General features: G+C 42.2%; 1 protein-coding gene across 3 annotated transcripts in view; it reads left to right on the forward strand.

The window, feature by feature from the left end:
* Positions 1-18527, forward strand: part of NUP214 (nucleoporin 214) — a 90813-nt gene that overhangs the window by 61975 nt on the left and 10311 nt on the right. For all 3 annotated transcript variants that reach the window (XM_032478679.1, XM_032478678.1, XM_014556926.2), the window contains exons 30-31: positions 668-738; positions 13109-13265. In XM_032478679.1, the coding sequence (XP_032334570.1) occupies positions 668-738; positions 13109-13265 (228 nt within the window). The remainder of the gene's footprint in view (positions 1-667; positions 739-13108; positions 13266-18527) is intronic.

Genomic DNA, 18527 nt, shown 5'->3' on the forward strand with positions numbered 1-18527 from the left:
GGGACTGAGACTCGCCAGAGCTCCCCTGCTAGACCGACAACAGAAACGAGGATGGCACTCGGCGCGTGTAACTCCTTGTCTGGGGCTCTTCTGTTGCATAGTTCTGCCTGGGTTCCCAGGCCCTGTGCAGCCCAGCACCTCAACCATGTTATGCCACTGAGAAGAAGCATGCACTACCCTGAGAGACTCTGGTGTTTGGAGAGATCAGAGGAGACCAGAGAGTAGGAGTGTTCCTGATAGTCAGTCGTTGGAGAAACTGTTGGCAGCTCTAAGTCTAAGGAAAAGCTGCTCGGAGAGTCTGCGCCCACCTGGGGTTTGGCAGAAGACAAGGATTCAGTCATTGGGACGTGGAATTATTCTGTTATAAAATTTTAGTGATGAAGAAAAGATCTTTAAATTATTTACTCATAGTTTTCTCCATTTCCTAGATAGGAAAACAGATATTATTCGTGAGTTGATTTATTGTGGGGTACTTTAGTTACTTACTTATTTTTACTTTTAAGAGAATTAAGCCTTTAATTCCTTGTTTCACAAGTAAAGCTGGCCTTGTTGGTGGCTGTTGTGGGGTACTGTAGCACACTTGAATGCCGTTGAGAAAACAAAAAATACAACTTTGTTGCACAAGATTCATCCAAATTAAAACTTTTGTTTTCTTTTTACTTTACAGGTTTTGGGTCTAGTAATACTGGTTCTTTGTTTGGTCAAGCAGCCAGCACTGGGGGAACAGTCTTTGGCCAGGTAAATATGTATATTTGCCTCTCTTCCTGACAACACGTATCAAACCCATTTGTGCTGTTCCTGTAGCATAATCAGCCGTGCTGCGTGCCCAGCCCCAGCAGACAGCCCTGTGGGCCGCTAGCTCTGCCTCCTGAGGCTCCCTTGGAGATGCAGAAGTCTCAGCCTCTGATGAGGGAGAATCCGCCAGTGTGCCCTTGTTTAGCAGTCCTCGCGGGAAGCACTGTAATAGTACGCTGACGTCCGTCAGTCTTCTGCCTGTTGTTACACCAGGGCTTGGCGAACTGTGGCCCGTGGGTTAAATCCATTCTTGGCTTTTTTTTTTTTTTTTAAGGTCTTTGAGCTAAGAGTTTTTATCTTTTTAAGTGGTTGTTTAAACAAGAAGAAGAATATGCAATATGCAAAAGAAACTGTATGCAGCCCTGTGCTAAGCTTTCTGTAGTCCAGAGACTCCTTTTGGTGACCTGAGCTGTTTCAGGTTGTCTGGCTGGTGGTTGTCTATGCACTGGGCCTGGTATAAGTGCTGGGTACAAACTGACTCATGTAATCCTCAGGTCTTGTGTAATGTAGGTGCTGTTATTTCCGCATTGGACAGATGAGGACACTGGGGACACAGAGAGGTTGAATTTACTATTATAAAAGCCAGTAGCTTTCAGATTGTAGTAACCTCATGAGGAGTCCTTCCGAAGAAAGGTACTCTGATACATTGGCAATGATTGTGACTTTCCTGAAGGTGGAATTGGTATTTGTCCAGTAGTTAATAAAGTGGTTGCCATATTATGTTTCTTATAAATCTTCAGATTTATTACCTTTTTCCTTTAAAGTTGGGCTCTGCCCTAGTCAGTGATCCTTGACAGAAAGTTCTTTTTTTTTTTTTTTTTTTCTTGACAGAAAGTTCTGATCTTAAAGTTCTGGAAATAGCACATTAGGTCATTCAAACCAAGTTCCCCGCTGAAAACAGCTAAAAATGCTAGATAAAATATAAAAACCATAGTTTTAAAAGCATTTACAAGCTAACAAGTCATTTACCAAACCAAACTAAAGGGAAAATGGGAACTACAGAAGTGGGGAAAACACGAAAACCAGTTCTGCCCTTAGAGCATTTACTAATCTGGGAACATCTGAATTTCCTCTGTTAATAACCCCAAAAGCCACACATCACTAAACAAGATACGCACAAAGTGGGAGGGCTAACAGAGACCCTCTCTGCAATAAGCCATGACTCCACACTCACCAGTCTTGGCCTGTGCGTGTGGCCTGACATCCAAGGATGGTGGTGTCTCCAGATGTCTGGCAAAACAGCACAGGCCACTCTGAAGAAAAGTTAGGCCTCAGTTAATTTTCAAGGACATTGATTCCCATACCTAAATTCATCACAAAAGGAAACAAAGAACTATGAGCAAGAGCTGGAATAAACATCAGACACACATTTGCAAAGACTTCCTAGACTGTGAAGCAGCTGTGTTGTACATGTTTAAAAGAAATAAAAGACAAACTTGAAAATACCAGTGAAGAGAAGAAAATTATAAGAAATGTCATAGCTTTGAAAAAGAACCAAATAGAACTTCCAGAAAAATAAAATAATTAAAATTTTAAATCAGCAGATTAGACCCAGCTGAGGAGAACAGTAATCGACCACATCAGGGATCAGGGCACTTTTTCTATAAAGGGTCAGATAGTAAACAGTTTAGACTTTGAGAGCTGCTTGCAGTTTCTGTCACAACTACTCAGTTCTGCCTTTGTAGCACAGCAGCAGCCACCGGCAGTACACAGTGAGCGAGCGTGGTTACGTCCCCACAAAGCTTTACTTACAAAAGCAGGTGGGGGCTGGGTTTGGCCCGTGGGCTCAAGTTTGCTGAGCCTTGAACTAGAAGTTCAGATTAAGTTATCTGGAATTCATCATGGAGAGTGCAGAAGATGGAGAATGCAATAGAGAAAGCAAAAATCATAAACGAGAAAATCTAACATACCTTTAATCAGAAGGAGAAGAGAATGTATGACAATATTAGAAGAGAAAAGGACAGAAATTTCCAAACCAGCAGAAAATAGTAACCCACAGATTCAGAAGTCCAACAAATACCAGGCAGAATATGTAAAAGGAAACTGAATCCAAGCCCTGCCACAGTGAAACTTCAGAAGCACTAACGTAAAATATTAAAAGCACTCAAGAGAAAAACAGGTTACCTTCAAAGGAGCAATAGTTGGACTAACAGCTGACTGCTTGGCAGTGGCAGTGAAAGCCGGAAACCTAGGATTCTACCTAGAATTTCTAAACCCAGCAAAAAAAAAAAAAAACAACTTTACAGAATGAAGTGAAATCAAGACATTTTTCAGGCAGATACAGAGAGGATTTACGCCTAGCAGACCCAAAGGAAGTTCTAAAGGGTATTCTTCAGGCAGAAGGAAAATCTGACCTCACTAAAATTACAGCTTTCTTAATCTTAGGGTAAAATAAGCCATGAAATAGGAAAATTATATAGCCTATGTAACCAACAGAGTAATTGTATTCAGAATATAAACAATACAAATCAAAAAGAAAAAACACGACTGCACTCCCACCAAAATGGCTAAAGTTGAACGGCTGACAATACCCAGTACTCGTGAGGAAGCAGAGTGACTAGTGGGAGTGCAGATTCATACACTCACTTTGGAAAACCATCTGGAAGTATCAAAACTAGATACACAGAATCCCTGTTGACTCAGCATATCTGCTTCTAGCCATGTAACCAACAGAAATGGGTGCCTTTGTTCACCAGATGTGGGTAAGAATGTCCATAGCAGTGTATTCAGAATAGCTAAAAACAGGAAACAACCCATGTGCTTATCAGTTAAAGAACTGATCAGTAAATCGTGTATTATACAGCGGAGTGCTACGAAGCAGTGAAATGATGAAATAAGGCAGACTGCTCCCCTACAAAGCAAAGTGGGTGAATCCCACAGACGCAGCGTTAAGGGAAAGAAGCAGACACAGGAGAGTACGCACTGCTGGCGTTGCGTTTACCTAAAGAGTCAAGTGCAGGTGAAACTTAGCCATCACGATAGAAACCAGAAGAGTGGTTACACTTAGGACACTAAAAATTTTATGGGGTACAGAGGAGCTTTCAAAAGTACTAACAAAAGTTTGATGTCTTAAATGTTGAGTGTTACAAAGTTTTACATCAAAATTCATCGAGCTCTCTACACATGAAATTTGTCAACTTAATAGTAAACACAATAGAAAGAAAACAGACAAGAGACTATAAAAAGTGATGGTTTTGGTTATATAACATCATGGATGTACCTAATGCCACGGAGTTACGTACTTAAAAATGCTAAAGATGGCAAGTTTTATGTATATTTTACCATAGTTTAGAAAAAGGGAGAAATAAGAAAGCACAGAAGGATAGCCAGAGGACCAATAAACATATTCAATTTTAGTTAGTAGTACAGTTAAAACTACAAAGAGATGCACATCTATAAAGCAGTAAAAATTAAAAGTCCAGCAATACCAAATGCCAGCGAACATGCAGAGCAACAGAAACTCACATACACCCTTATTTGGGTTGTAAGTTGTCACAGTCGCCTTGGAAAATAGTTTGGCGTGATCTAGCAAAGTTCCACTCCTAGTTTGTTCTTTCGAGAAACTCATACACAGGTGCACCAGGAGACAGTGTTGCAATAACTGAAGACTAGAAGCAGCCCAAATGGTTATCAGCATTCCAATGGGTAGATGAGCTTATGTTACTCTGTAGTAGAATGTTACTTACTACATTGTGAAATATAGTTGTGAAAATGAACAAATTAGAGCAATCTGGGTGACTCTCACAGGCATGATTTGAGCCAAGAGATTTAAAACTAACTATGATAAACTCCCTGTTGGTTTCACCCCTTCCCTCCCACCATTTTCATCCTTCACAGAAATTATGTTTGCAGTTGGAGGGGCTAGAAATTTAAATGAATATTTACTTCTATCGTGGCAGGGGCCTTCTCTGTTACATTCATTGCTGTATCCCCAGGGCTTAGGACTGTGGCCAGCACAGGATAGGTACTGTAAAAATGAATGAGTTTTCAGGTAGTAGAGAGATGCTCAGAAAAAAATTTGAGGATGCAAGGTAGATTCTGGCCAGGATATGGAAGACCTTCACTTTCATCATAATAGCAAGAACTCAGGTAGTGTGAAAACGACACTAACTCTGTGGGTATTAGAATTGTCTAGTGCTGTGTAACAAATACCCCCAAACCTAGTAGCATTCTCTAGTGGTTGGCTTGGCTGTTGGTTTATACCTTAAGTGGAGTTCTTGGCTACATCTGCATGTGGCTTCTTTGTGTGGCCTGGGCTTCCTCACAGCACGGTGGCTGGATTCCAAGGAGGAATATTCCAAGAGAGAGAGGGACCTGTTTGTGACCTGTCCTCAGAAGCTGCAGAGCATCATTTGTACTGTATCTTCTTCAAGGCAGTCAGAGTCACACCCAGGTTCAAGGGCAGGGGAATAGACTTCACCTCTTGCTCTAGAAGAGTTTTTAGGTCTAGAAATATTACTGTGATCATCTTTGGAAAATACAGCCTGTTACAATGGGACTTACAAAGTGTGGCAGGAAGCCTTGTTGAACTGATTTCTGGAGAGGGGAGTTAATCGTAGGTGACTGTGATGGTACAGCACCTTTTGTGGGCAATTGTCAGGTCTGGGTTTGGAAAAGTGGAAGAGAGGCCTTGCTAAAGGAAATTTACTGTCGAGGAGAAGCCAGAGGAAGCTATTGGCAACAATCAGGGCAAACAAAACAAAAGACCAATAAGCACATAGAGAGGTAATCAGTAGTGTTATAAACATTAGGAAAATGAAAATCGAAACCATAATGAGATACCACTCCACATCCACTAGGAGGACTATAATTTAAAAAAACAAAACAATAACAAGTATTGACAAGGATATGGAGAGACTAGAACCCTCATATAGTACTGGTTGGAATGTAAGATGGTGTGGCTGTTAGGGAAAACAAGTTCTTCAAAAAGCTAAACAGAATATCCTATGACCCAGCTAATCTACTCTTAGGTGTACACCCATAGGCTTTGAAAGCAGGAACTCAAACAGACACATATTCACCAGCGTTCACTGCAGCATTATTCACAGTGGCCAAAAGATGGAAACAACCCACATGTTCATCAGCAGTTGACTGGATAAACAAAACGTGCATATTCATACGGTGGAATATTATTCAGCCTTCTAAAGGAGTGAAGTTGTGATCCATATGCTGCACATGGATGAACTGTGACTACATTATACTAAGTAAAATAAGCCAGATACGAAAGGACAAGTATCTTATGATTTCACTTACATGAAATGTTTAGGATAGGTATATCCATAGAGCCAGAAAGTAGATGAGAGAATGCCAGGGGCTGGGGGCAGAAGGAACCAGGAAGTTACTGTTTAATGGTTCTAGGATTTCAGTTGTGGTGGTGAAGAATACTTGGAAATAGATAGTTATAATTGCTGCACAATCATTGTGAATATAACTGATGCCATTCAGTTGTATACTTAAAAATGGTTAAAATGACAAGTTTATGTCATATATATTTTATGACAGTTTTTAAAACTTAATGATTTTAGTATACCAAAACCATTGAATTTTGTACTTTAAATCAGTGCGTTGTGTAGTATATGAATAATATGCCAGTAAAGCTGTTTAAAAAAAAAAAATTAGAGTCTGAAAGACAAATTCAGTATAAAAATCCTCTGTTCACCCCTCCCCCTCTTTTGCTAAGAGAAAGGAAATAAAGGCAGGACTAAAAGCAGAAAGAACTCAGTCTTGCAGTCTCCTGGTCCCTGTAATTGTCCAATCCAGTCGTAAGGCTGCAGCCCAACTGCCTCCTGGCTCCAGGCTCTGACACCTACGTGACAGATAACCTAAATCCTAAGCAGACAGTGTTGGGCTAACCAGAGGTGACTTCATTCTAAATCTGTGAAGTATTTCCTGATCAGCTGAACACTTGGTGAAATCTGAATAATAACCTCCTCACTTTAGGATACAGATGGAGGAGTGATCTCCCACTGTCTGGGGGAAATGTTAGCATTCTTCAGTCACCATACCACTGTTCTGTACAAAGTCCAGTATACCAGGCAAACCAAAAATTATGTAACGTGAAGAAGCAAAAATAAAAGGGGAATCCCTAGTTGTATTTTAGAATTCAGCAAAAAATAACCTACAGATAATCCAGGTATTGGAACTAGCAGGCAGAGACTTTATAATAACTTGTGCTCCAAGATGTACAGAAAAATAAAAGAATGGTTGAAGAAGGAATCTCAGTAGAGAAATGGAAATTACAAAAACAAATAGAAGGTCTGTATCTGAAGTTTAAATGTAGTATCTGAAATAAAAAACTAGATTTAACAGCAGAGTGCATACTACAGAAGAACAGTGAACTTGAAAACATGTCAGTAGAAATTACCTAAAATGAATCTCAGAGAGACTGAAAAGAAATTGGACAGAACATTAGCGACCTGTAAAACACCACCAGGCACTTGAGCACACATGTAGTCAGGGTCCGAGAAGGAGAGGAGGCAGAATGGGATAGAAAAACATTTTTTGAAGAGACAATGGCCAACCTTTTCCAAATTTGTTGAAAAACAGGAATCCACAAATTAAGAAACTCTGCAAAAATCAAACAGGATACCAGAAAACCACACTTAGACACATCATAGTTAAACTTCTGAAAACCAGATGTAAAAAGAAAAATGTTAAAGCAGCTAAAGAAAAAAGACTCAGGACATCAAGAGAAACAATGTATTGTGTAGTTAATAACAATATTAAATATATGACAACCATAGCAAAAAGGCAGAATATCTTTGCTACCTTGGATAGATCAGTGCCCCCAGGGGAGTTTCACAATCACAATGTCTGGAGACATGTTTGGTCCTCATGAGTGGGGGATGCTGCTGGCATCCAGTGGGCAGAGGCCAGGGATGCTGCTAAACATCCTTCAGCCCTCCAAAACAAAGAATTATGTGGCCCAGAATAATACCATGATGAAAAACCCATTAGGAAGACAAAGGTTTCTTAGAACACAAAAAGCACTAACCGTAAAAAAGGAAATTAAAAAACTGGACTTCGTTAAAATTACAAATTAATACTCATCAAAAGACTTTGTCATGAAAATAAACAGACAGGGTATATACACTGAGAGAAAATATTTATAATGCTTATATCAAACAAAGGGCTTCTGTCCAGAATATATAAAGAACTATGAATCAAAAATAAAAAGACATCTCAATTTTTAAAATAAGCAAAATACTTGGACAGATACTTTATAAAAGAGGTATGCAAATGGCCAATAAGCACATGAAAACTTGTTCAGCACTGTTAGTCATCAGAGAAATGCAGATTAAAACCACAAGATACTACCTCATACCTGTAGAATTATTAAAATTTAAGAACTGACAAGACCAAACGTGGAAAAGATCTGGAGCAGGTAGATCTCTTAATGCCTTGCTGGTGGGAGTGTGAAATGGTACAGGCATTGGAAAACCATTTGGCAATTTTTCAATAAATATACACTAATTTTGTCATTTAGCAATTCTAGTCCTAGGTATTTACCCAAAAGAAATGAAAATGAATGTTCACAAAAAGACGTCTATAAGAATGTTCATAGCAACTTTGTTTATGAAAACCCAAATGTGGAAACAATCCAGAGATGTTCATCAGCAGGAGAATAGTAAGCACTGGCATACTCATACAATCGAATACTACTCAGCAGTAAAAAGGGAAGGTTGACGAATGCATGCCACATGGATGGATCTCAAAAGCATATATTGATTCTAGCGAGGTCAATTAGGCAAGTAAATGAAATAAAGTTCCCCAGATGGGAAAGGAAGAAGTAAACTATGCATCTGCTGATAACATGATTATGTATATGAAAATCCTAAGGGAGTCCACTAAAGAACTGTTAGAACTAATGGGTAAAAAGCAAGTTTGCAGGATACAAGATCTGTATCTAAAAATTAATAACATTTCTATACATTTGCAACAACCCATCTGAAAATGAAATTAAGGAAGCAATTCCATTTTCAGTATCATGAAAAGGAGTAAAATACATAGAAATAAATTTAACAGCAGTGTAAAATATATACTCTGAAAAAATAAAACATTTTTTAAACAAATTAAAAATGATCTAAATAAATGATTAAAGAGGAGGGAATACTCCCAAACTCATTCTATGAAGCCACCATCACGCTGATACCAAAACCAAAAACACTACCAAAAAAGAAAATTACAGGTGAATACCATGGCCTGTAACATAGATGCAAAAATGCTCAACAAAATATTAGCAAACAGAATCCAACAACACATTAAAAAAGATCATATACTATGATCAAATTGGATTCATCCCAGGAACGCAAGGATGGGTCAACATACGCAAATTAATCAGTGTCATCAACAAAAGAAAGGACAAAAATCACATGCTTATCTCAATAGATGCAGAAAAAGCATTTGATAAAATTCAATACCCATTTATGATAAAAACTCTTACCAAGGTGGGTATAGAGGGAACATATCTCAACATAATAAAGGCTATTTATGACAAACCCACACCCAGCATATTACTCAGTGGTGAAAAATTGAAAGCTTTGTCACTAAAATCTGGAAGAAGGCAAGGATGCCCACTCTCACCACTTCTATTCAACATAGTATTGGAAGCCCTAGCCATAGCCATCAGGCGAGAGAAGGAAATAAAAGGGATACTAATTGGGAGAGAAGAGGTAAACTTGTCACTATGTGTGGATGACATGATACTATATATGGACAGCTCTAAAGGCTTCACATGAAAACTGTTAGAGCTGATAAAAAAATTCAGCAGGATAGCAGGATACAAAATTAACATACAGAAATCAGTTGCATTTCTTTACATTAACAGTTAAATCAAAGAAAGTAAAGAAGCAATCCCTTTTAAAATCACATCCAAAAAAAAATAAAATAAAATACTTAGGAATAAATCTGACCAAGTTGGTGAGAGGCTTAACTTGTGGAGAACTACAAAACATTGATTAAGGAAATTAAAGATGACTTTAAGAAATGGAAAGATATCCCATGCTCTTGGATTGGAAGAATTAATATTGTTAAAATGACCATACCACCCAAAGCAATCTACAGATTTAATGCGATCCCTATCAAATTACCCATGACATTTTTCACAGAACTAGAACAAATAATCCTGAAATTTATATGGAATCACAAAAGACCCAGAATTGCCGAAGTAATACTGAAGAAAAAGAGCAAAGCTGGAGGAATAACCCTCCCACACTTCAGGCTATACTACAGAGCTACAGTAATCAAAACAGCATGGTATTGGCACAAAAACAGACATGGATCAGTGGAACAGAATAGAGAGCCCAGAAATAAACCCACAGACTTACGGTCAATTAATTTTTGACAGAGGAGGCAAGAATATACAGTGTATAAAAGACAGTCTCTTCAGCAAGTGGTGTGGGAAAACTGGACAGCCACAGGTAAATCACTGAAGTTAGAACACTCCCTTACACCATACACAAAAATAAACTCAAAATGGCTTAAAGACTTAAATATAAGACAAGACACTATAAACCTCCTAGAAGAAAACATAGGCAAAACTTTCTGACATAAATCTTAGCAGTGTTTTCCTAGGGCAGTCTACCCTGGCAATAGAAATAAAAGTAAAAATAAACAAATGGGGCCTAATTAAACTTACAAGCTTTTTCACCACAAAGGAAACCATAAGCAAAACACAATGACAACCTACGGAATGGGAGAAAATATTTGCAAATGATGAGACAAGGGCTTAATTTCCAATATGTATAAACAGCTCATACAACTTAATAACAAAAAAAAAAAACAACCCAGTTCAAAACTGGGCAGAAGACCTAAACAAGCAGTTCTCCACTGAAGACGTAGAAATGGCCAATAGGCACATGAAAAAATGCTCAGTATTGCTAATTATCAGAGAAACGCAAACCAAAACTACAATGAGGTATTGCCTCACACCAGTCAGAATGGCCATCATTAAAAAGTCCACGAACAATAAATGCTGGAGAGGCTGTGGAGAAACGGGAGCCCTTCTACACTGTTGGTGGGAATGCAGTTTGGTGCAGCCATTATGGAAAGCAGTGTGGAGATTCCTCAAACGACTAAAAACAGACTTACCATATGATCTAGCAGTCCCACTCCTGGGCATATATCCGTTTTATATCCAGTTTTATAAGATTGCATTTTGAATACTAACTCCCTATTCAGTGACAAAGGAATTGCTAATTTTTTAGACACGATAATGTAATGGTTATGGTTTATGTTTTAGAACTCTATACCGGAAAACTCAGTGGAGGAAAGGATAGGATGTCTGGGATTTGCTTCATTCTAATAAGGGACTGGGGGAAGTAAACGGGGATGCAGATGACACTCATCTGGCTGGGAGTTTGCCTTTGAAGCTGGGTGAAGGGTACATGGGCTCATTATACCCTTCCATCTATATTTTGGAGATTTTCCAGAATTGAAAGTTTTGATAGCTATTATTATTTATAGACAATTAAGTGAATGGGATACCCTAACCCAATGGATGCAGTGACTGTCATTTCACACTCACTGCAGTGAAGTTACCCACTTCTCTTCATTTCTCCAGATATCCATTATTTTTCAAATCATATTTTTAAATTGAGGTTGAACCGTCTGAAATTGCCAGTCCTTGTTTTTGTAGGACAGAAATGTCCATGTATTGGCAGCTTCCTGTGTTTCAGCCTGAGGCAGAGCAGTCAGCTAAGAAAGCTGGTGATTTCTGCATGCATAGTTGTCAGATCTTCCTTCCTTTCAATAAACTGAAAGTCAGTTTACTAGTTATCAGAAGCCTGTGCTCTTATGATTGGATTTCATTCCAAGTTTTAAAAAGCTGTTACTCATCATTAAATGGTTGTAATAAACAGTTACTGTGTTTAAAGAAGTTTAAAGGGAAAAAGAAAGAGACAAGTCAGTACATTAAGTTGGTCTCAGGTGAAACTTAGCTTGTCGTGTTCAAGGCACAGAGGGCTGATGTGACTGTACCCAGTGAACGGGGAGTGATAAACTGTGATGCTGAGAGATGGACGGGGCCACGTCATGTAGTGTCTTTTGGAATTTTTAAACAGCAGTGAGATGGTTTGACTGCCATTTTCTAGTGTTGTGCTGGCTGCTGTGTGAACATAGCTTGTAGAGGGAGCAGCAAGCCACTGAAGTTGTTGTGAAGTCCAGACAGAAGTTCAGGTTAGGTGGCTCAGGCCAGGGCTGGTGGCTGTGCACCTGCAGAGGAGGGGCACGCCGGGGGAATGTTTCAGAGGTGGCCCACTAGAGGTTTGGCTTCTGTGGAGATTAAACAGTTACTTGCGAAGTGCTTAGAAAGGTGCCGAGCTTATAGAAAATGCTCAGTCGTCGGCTTGCTGTCATCGTTAAAATACTCAACTGCAGCCGTTTTTTGAGCATGTACTTACGTATCAGGCTCTTTTCTGAAGGGCACTGCATTTCTTAGCTTGTTTCATTCACCCACTGTTTTGAGGTGGCTGGTTTATTTTCCCCATTTTATGCACCCCTCCCCCGCTCTTCCAAGGGGGCTCCTGTGAAGTCCTATGCACAGCGACCCATTTCTAATGGCCCATCTTACTCTACATTATCAGCCAAGGAGATATCATATCTACCTAGTATTAATGGTCCTCAAATCTGGCACCAGTCTTCCTTAAAGAACCAATCTCTAAGCAGAAGTACAGTGTGTGGTGCCCTGTACAGCCTCGTGTCAGCACGTGCCCTTAGTTAGCAAGCATCCCCTGAGGATAAGATGTGCAGACCTGGACTGAATTCAGCTGTGGTCATCATTTCAACAATGGAGCTAATTTAAGCTGATTTCTGCAGTACTTGGAAAGTCGTTATGGAATAAAAGTGTGCGAATGAGGAGAAAAGACAGTGTGAACCACTTCTCATTCGTTGCTGATGAGTTCAGCCAAACACTAGCGGAAGCAAAATAAGTGGTCCTCATCATAACCTAGAAATGTTTTTAGACCTTTTCATTTGGAAGAACTCTTGAGGGTTTGGTTTTCCTGCCCTCAGCGTCATGTCCAGCAGAGACCACAGGCAGCAGGGCAGATAAACCATGGAGGCTCCCGCCTGCCGTAAGTCATGTTTCCAGAGAACCGTGAACAGAGCATAGCTTGAGAACTTGTGATCTGGAGGAAGTGTTCCCGTCCAGAGCTGAGCTGCTTTGGAGGTGGTTAGAGCGTCTGTGCCCACTCTGACCACCTCCAGCGTTCTCTTGCTTTTTCCGTCTGTACCAGCTGCAAGTGCCTCCTTTCCACGGACGCGGCCTGCCATTTTCCGATGACCTCTCTCACTTCCTGCCCCTTTTGTTTTTCAGCCGTCGTCCTCCTCCAGTGGAGGCATGTTTGGGTCTGGAAACACTGGAAGAGGGGGAGGTTTCTTCAGTGGCCTTGGAGGGAAACCCAGCCAGGATGCAGCCAGCAAAAACCCATTCAGCTCGGCCAGCGGGGGCTTTGGATCTACAGCCACCCCAAGTAAGTTGAGAAAGTTCTCCCAGTCTCTCGGTCCCCTAATGCCATTGTCGTCCTCGTGGTGTTCTCAAAGCTTCAGTGACAAGTGTAGAATGGAAGGAATAGTTCTGGAAGGGCCATTTAAAATATCTACCCCAAAGCAGTGTGGTCTGTTTTGATTTTGTTTTTTATTTTTGGTTTTTTAATGAGGTGTCCTATATAATCATGAAAAGACATCAGAGCTGCAGGGAGAAGAGCTGTGTGTTGAGCTACTCGCCTCTTCTCTCCCAAGGCCCAAATTGCTCTGTTACTTAGGATTGAAATAGCTTGAAATGAATGTGAGCAGACAAGCATAAAAGAGAACAGCAGAACAAGCTGGATGTGCTTGGAGAAGGAGCATCTGGATTTTCACTTGAGGAGTACTGTCTTTGAATTTGCTTTAAAATTCAGCTACTGTAGAGAAGTGTCACACAAAAGTTGAAGCCGTCCTCATTTCCCATCGCTTACATCTTTGTCTTGTTTTCAGATGAAGCTGTACCTTTCTGCTGGTGCTTTCTTCTCCAGCTGATTCTCTGTTGATCTATTCATGGTTGGAAATGAAAGAAATTTGTTTGTTTAAATAAAAAAATACATATCCTGTTGCCAACAGAGACGGAGATGGGAAGTTGAAAGCCTGTCATCTTCATCTTGGCTTCACTCATTTAATGTGCTTACAGGATCTTAATGCATCGAGAGCTAGTGTTCTGTCAACAAGACAGACAGAGGAAATCCAGACAGAGCCTGGATTTTAAGGCTCATGTAGTTAAAAGCAAAACTCTCTGTCCTGACTCTCCTGGGTTCACAGATCAGTTATTTTGATGTCACTGTTCATCTAGTAACACGTAAGGAAAGATTGTGGTCAAGACACATACCTCTTAATTTGTGAAATTATATAATCAGAAATTGTTCTGCTAGGAGGAGTCTGGAATCCTAGAATGAAGGGGATCGTAGAAGTCGAGTCTAGTAATTTTCAAAAACTTCGTGCAGACGAACTCTTAAGCAGGGTCCTTGGTGAAAATAAGTTATTCAGAAGCAAGGTCAAGAACCCAGAGATACGCCTGGGTGGTTCCCCCATGCTTTCCCCACCTGTCAGCACAGAACTGCGGGGCCCCGTAGCACATACTTTGAAGACATGATCCTGGTAGTGTTCTCCGCTTTCCAGTAAAGAAACAGTCCCCACTTGGCTAGGTGGTGTTTCATCACAAAGCCAGAAAGCGGCAGGTCTGGAACTCGGCTCGATCCCACTTCATGTGCCAAACGCAGCCTCTGGCACAGAGTAAGCATTTGATAAAAAGTGCTAGTGAGAAATAGAGGTGGGTCATTATCGGCAAGATCGTGCTACTGGCCTGTTTTGTTAAAACGTAAGTGTGTCGTGTCCTTGTAGCGACGCCTTTCCTGCCGGCAGAGGAATCTCTGATGCTGTGGCCCTTACCTGTCAAACCTGCCTTCGCTCAGTGTTGGGCTGGAGCTGGCGTGCACGTTGCTTCCCAGCTGCACGTTCGGTGTCGCCAGGGAGTGTTCATTCACACCATGGTCACTTGGCAACGCCACAGACTGGGGGGGCCCTCCCAGCCTGTTGGTCATAGGCACACCATTGTTTCTAATTCTTTAATTTTGGTTTAGGATAAACACGTATCTATTCTTGATACCTGACTCCTGCTGGTCTTCATCTCCTAAATGTTGGCTGTTGTAAACCAGCAGTTTGCGATCATACTTAAGGGAAGTTTAAGTGAGTTGAAAGGGTACAGGAAAGACTTAACGTTACTCTTTTTGTTGTTTGTTTTTATTTATTTGGGGGGTGGTAATTAGGTTTACCTTTTTACTTATTCTTGGAGGAGGTACTGGGGATTGAACCCAGGACCACATGTGCTAAGCGTGTGCTCTAGCACTTGAGCTGTATCCTCCCCACCCTTACATTACTTTGTTTTGAAACACTAAGTATGTGATTTGCTAGTAAAAGGGACAAGAGCTTCTGTAGCCCCTAGGACCAAGTGCAGGATAAGAGGAGGGAACAGTGGAGAAGGAGCTAGGAGTCTCCATCTAGGGAGGGCTTTGTCCTCACCGCAGAACTGTGATCCCCCTCCGATCACCCCAGGGACAGCCTCCTTCTCCCCAGGTGACTCTGCGGCGTTCGGCACTTCTGAGCAGCACTGCTTTCCTGTGCTGTGTGGGCTGCGTCCTGCTGCTCTCCCTGCCTCAGACAGCTCCTTCCCTGCGGCTTTTCTTCTCCTTTTGCGCCGTCATGGGGTGTGTCCCCAGGGTTGGTATGCTATCACGGGAGTCTCCAAACTCCCCCTTGTCTTCACGCTCCTGCTCCATGGTCTGAAGTCCATACCAAGTGGAGTGTCTTAAAACTCTTTTGTTTTGTCACAATCCCTCCTTAGAACCCTTTGGCAGTGTCCTATGAACTGTAGAATCAAGTCCAGAGCAGCTCCTTAGGCTGAAATGCAGGGCCCTCTGTGAGCCCCAGTGCACTTTGACTCAGTTCCCCCAGCACATTCCCTCTGCTTCGGCCCGTGTGTGTCTGCTCTCTGTCCTTCACTCACACACGCGACTCCTCCCTGCTTCAGTGCCAGGGTTTTCGCTGCTCCCTCCACTCCGCTCACCTGAACCTGCCATTCCTTTCAGGGTGAAGTAAGTCATCCTCTGTGCAGCTTGGCCCGAGTGTCCTGAGGGCCCACAGTGACCGCTCCCTCTCTGGAATCCTGCGGTCCTTGTATTGCGTTCCTTCCCGGGACATCAGCAGGAGGGAACTCATCTTTATGACCACCTGCTGTGTGCCAGTAGTTCAGTGTATGCGGGCTCATCACCTCTTAAAACAGTATTTTTAGATGAGGCCGCCCCCATTTTATCCATCAGGAAGTAGGTTCAGAGCGGGCACGTGGACTTAAGAGAGGTAGCAACCATTAAGTGGCGCAGACAGAGTTTAATCCAGGCGTGTGTGCAGAGCTCAGATCCACCTTGTTGCCTCCCGAGATCTCCCGGCCTGGTCACGGAACGTAACTCCACCCTGTGTGCCTCGTGTGATGCCCTCGTGCTCAGTCCGCATGCATGGAACACACTCCCTTGCAGATAGATGTCTGAGCACAAATTGGGCGACCAGCAGTTCTCCTTGTGACATTTAGACCCAGGCTGCCTGGTCCTGAAGCTGCCCTCTTTAGCCCTGAGACGAAATTGGACCCGTGCTATAATCAAGAAATACAGGCTGAGAGTACTGTTGCTTGGAGTTGTCATGTTCCGTATCCACGATGGAAAGATCTTTTCTCTCTCCCGGAGACTCTACCACAGATAAACCCCAGGGGTCATGTGAGTCATTACCTATAAGGCCCTGTTGCATCCTTGAGTCTTGTGCTGAAGACACTGGTGAGAACCATTCTCAGCACATCCTTTCTGCTCAGGGGCCTGAAAGACATGTTTGTTCGAGGATGAAGAAGCAATTTGATGTGAATCTTTTGGTCCCACAAGGCACCTTCTGCAACTGTTCTTTAAGAGAATGTCTTGGAAAGTATCATGGACAAGAGCCTCCTGAGAACCCCCTTCTCCGTGTGTGTGGAATTCTCGTCTGGCGACTTGCAACCTGCAGGGTGACATGGGACCTGGTCTCGGTGATGTTATTACGTCAAATTTACATCAAGTATGATTTAATTGGAGTGGGTTGGACCCTGATGTTGGATTATGCTGGTGTTTTTGCCAAATCAAAGACTGTGTGGGACCCACACTGCCAGCAGCGGTGCCAGTTTGACCTGGACCCGGGAGCCCCGAGTGGAGGTCATCAGACGCTGCAGGACGAGCTTTCCTGCTGGCTGTTTCCACAGGTGAGGAGGACGCTTCCACGGTGAAGCGCTGTTCCAGCGACCAAGATGCTCCTTATCTGCCGTATTTTCAGAGCTGAAGACTTGTTTTGGAGCCACTAGGAGAAAACTGAGAAACACATTGTTGACCATAGAAACGGAAAGAAGCAGACATCACATCACTTCATGCCACTTTGTTTCAGAGCAGCTTAAATAAATCCTAAAGCGTTTCTACATGCAGCTCCTTTTGAGGCTGCAAATGACAACTTGAATGGCTTAAGTCTTGGGATCTTTGCCAAATGAAAAGGATTCAACTTCCTACTGCCGACCTGCTGTTTTATTATATTGAGCGTGATTGGGTTATGACAGGAGGAAGGTCAAAGAAACAGACAGGGGAAGTTATATTTTCTGGGGAGCTCCTTAAGCCTGACGAGGTGCTTTCCATATGTTATCTTATTTAACCTTTATAGCAGCCTCGTGTGGTCATGGTCGTGACCTTCCTCTTCGTCTAACAGGAAACCAGGACTTTGGAAGGTTAAGTCCTTGCCCAATAGTTATTAGGTGTTCTAAGCCAGGTCTGACTGCCAAGCTCACATATTCTACTATAATACCTATGAACATCTTAAAGACAAAGGAGTCTTAAAGAGGAAAAAGGATAAAGAAGCCTGAAGACTTTTTTTAATCAAGGTACTGGGCATTGAACCCAGGGCCTAGTGCCTGCTAAGCACATGCTCTACCGCTGAGCTGTACCCGCCCCCCAGGAAGCCCAAAGACTCCTGCATGTTCTCTGGCTTCTCCAGAACTGAAGTCTTCCAGCATTGTCCCAATAAAATCACTCCATCTCTGTATTTCTGATTTCTCCAAGAGAAGATCTAGCCTCTAATCTTACACTTGAATTTGCTATTTGGAATTTTTGCCTTGTTAGCACTAACAAAGTCAGAAAATTGCAGTCCTCTGTTCTTGGGGGAAAAAAAATAAAAGGAATGGCTGAGAAGCTGGGTTTTTGTCTTCAGCATCAGATGTGCTGCCATTGAAGAAATCTAACATAACCTTCAGCTAACACATTGAGGGGAAGATCAGACTGCTCAAGAGGGCATCTTGCAGACTCCGTCAGGGTTCATGTACAGTCCTGTGGTACCACCCGGGGGTGATGGGAAGGAATTGGCTAACCGTTCCCTCCATCAGTGCCTGCCGTACCACTGTGCTTCTCAGACCATAAGCAGTGGTCCTACACGGCAGGTGGCCACGTGGCGGTCTGCGGTTCTGTTATTGGTGCCTAGAAGTTTGAGGTGGCTGTGTCCCTAAGGTATGGCTGCTCACTTCCTGGACTGTGCATCAGGAGCACTTCAGCTGGCAGTAGTAACAGAGTGGCATTGGCAGCAGAGCGAGAGAAGAGACCCCGGGACGGACAGGCCGGTGGTAAACCATATCCTCAGACAGCTCAGCTTGAAGAGTT

Source organism: Camelus ferus, chromosome 4 (genome assembly GCF_009834535.1).
Source record: "Camelus ferus isolate YT-003-E chromosome 4, BCGSAC_Cfer_1.0, whole genome shotgun sequence".
Taxonomy (NCBI): domain Eukaryota; kingdom Metazoa; phylum Chordata; class Mammalia; order Artiodactyla; family Camelidae; genus Camelus; species Camelus ferus.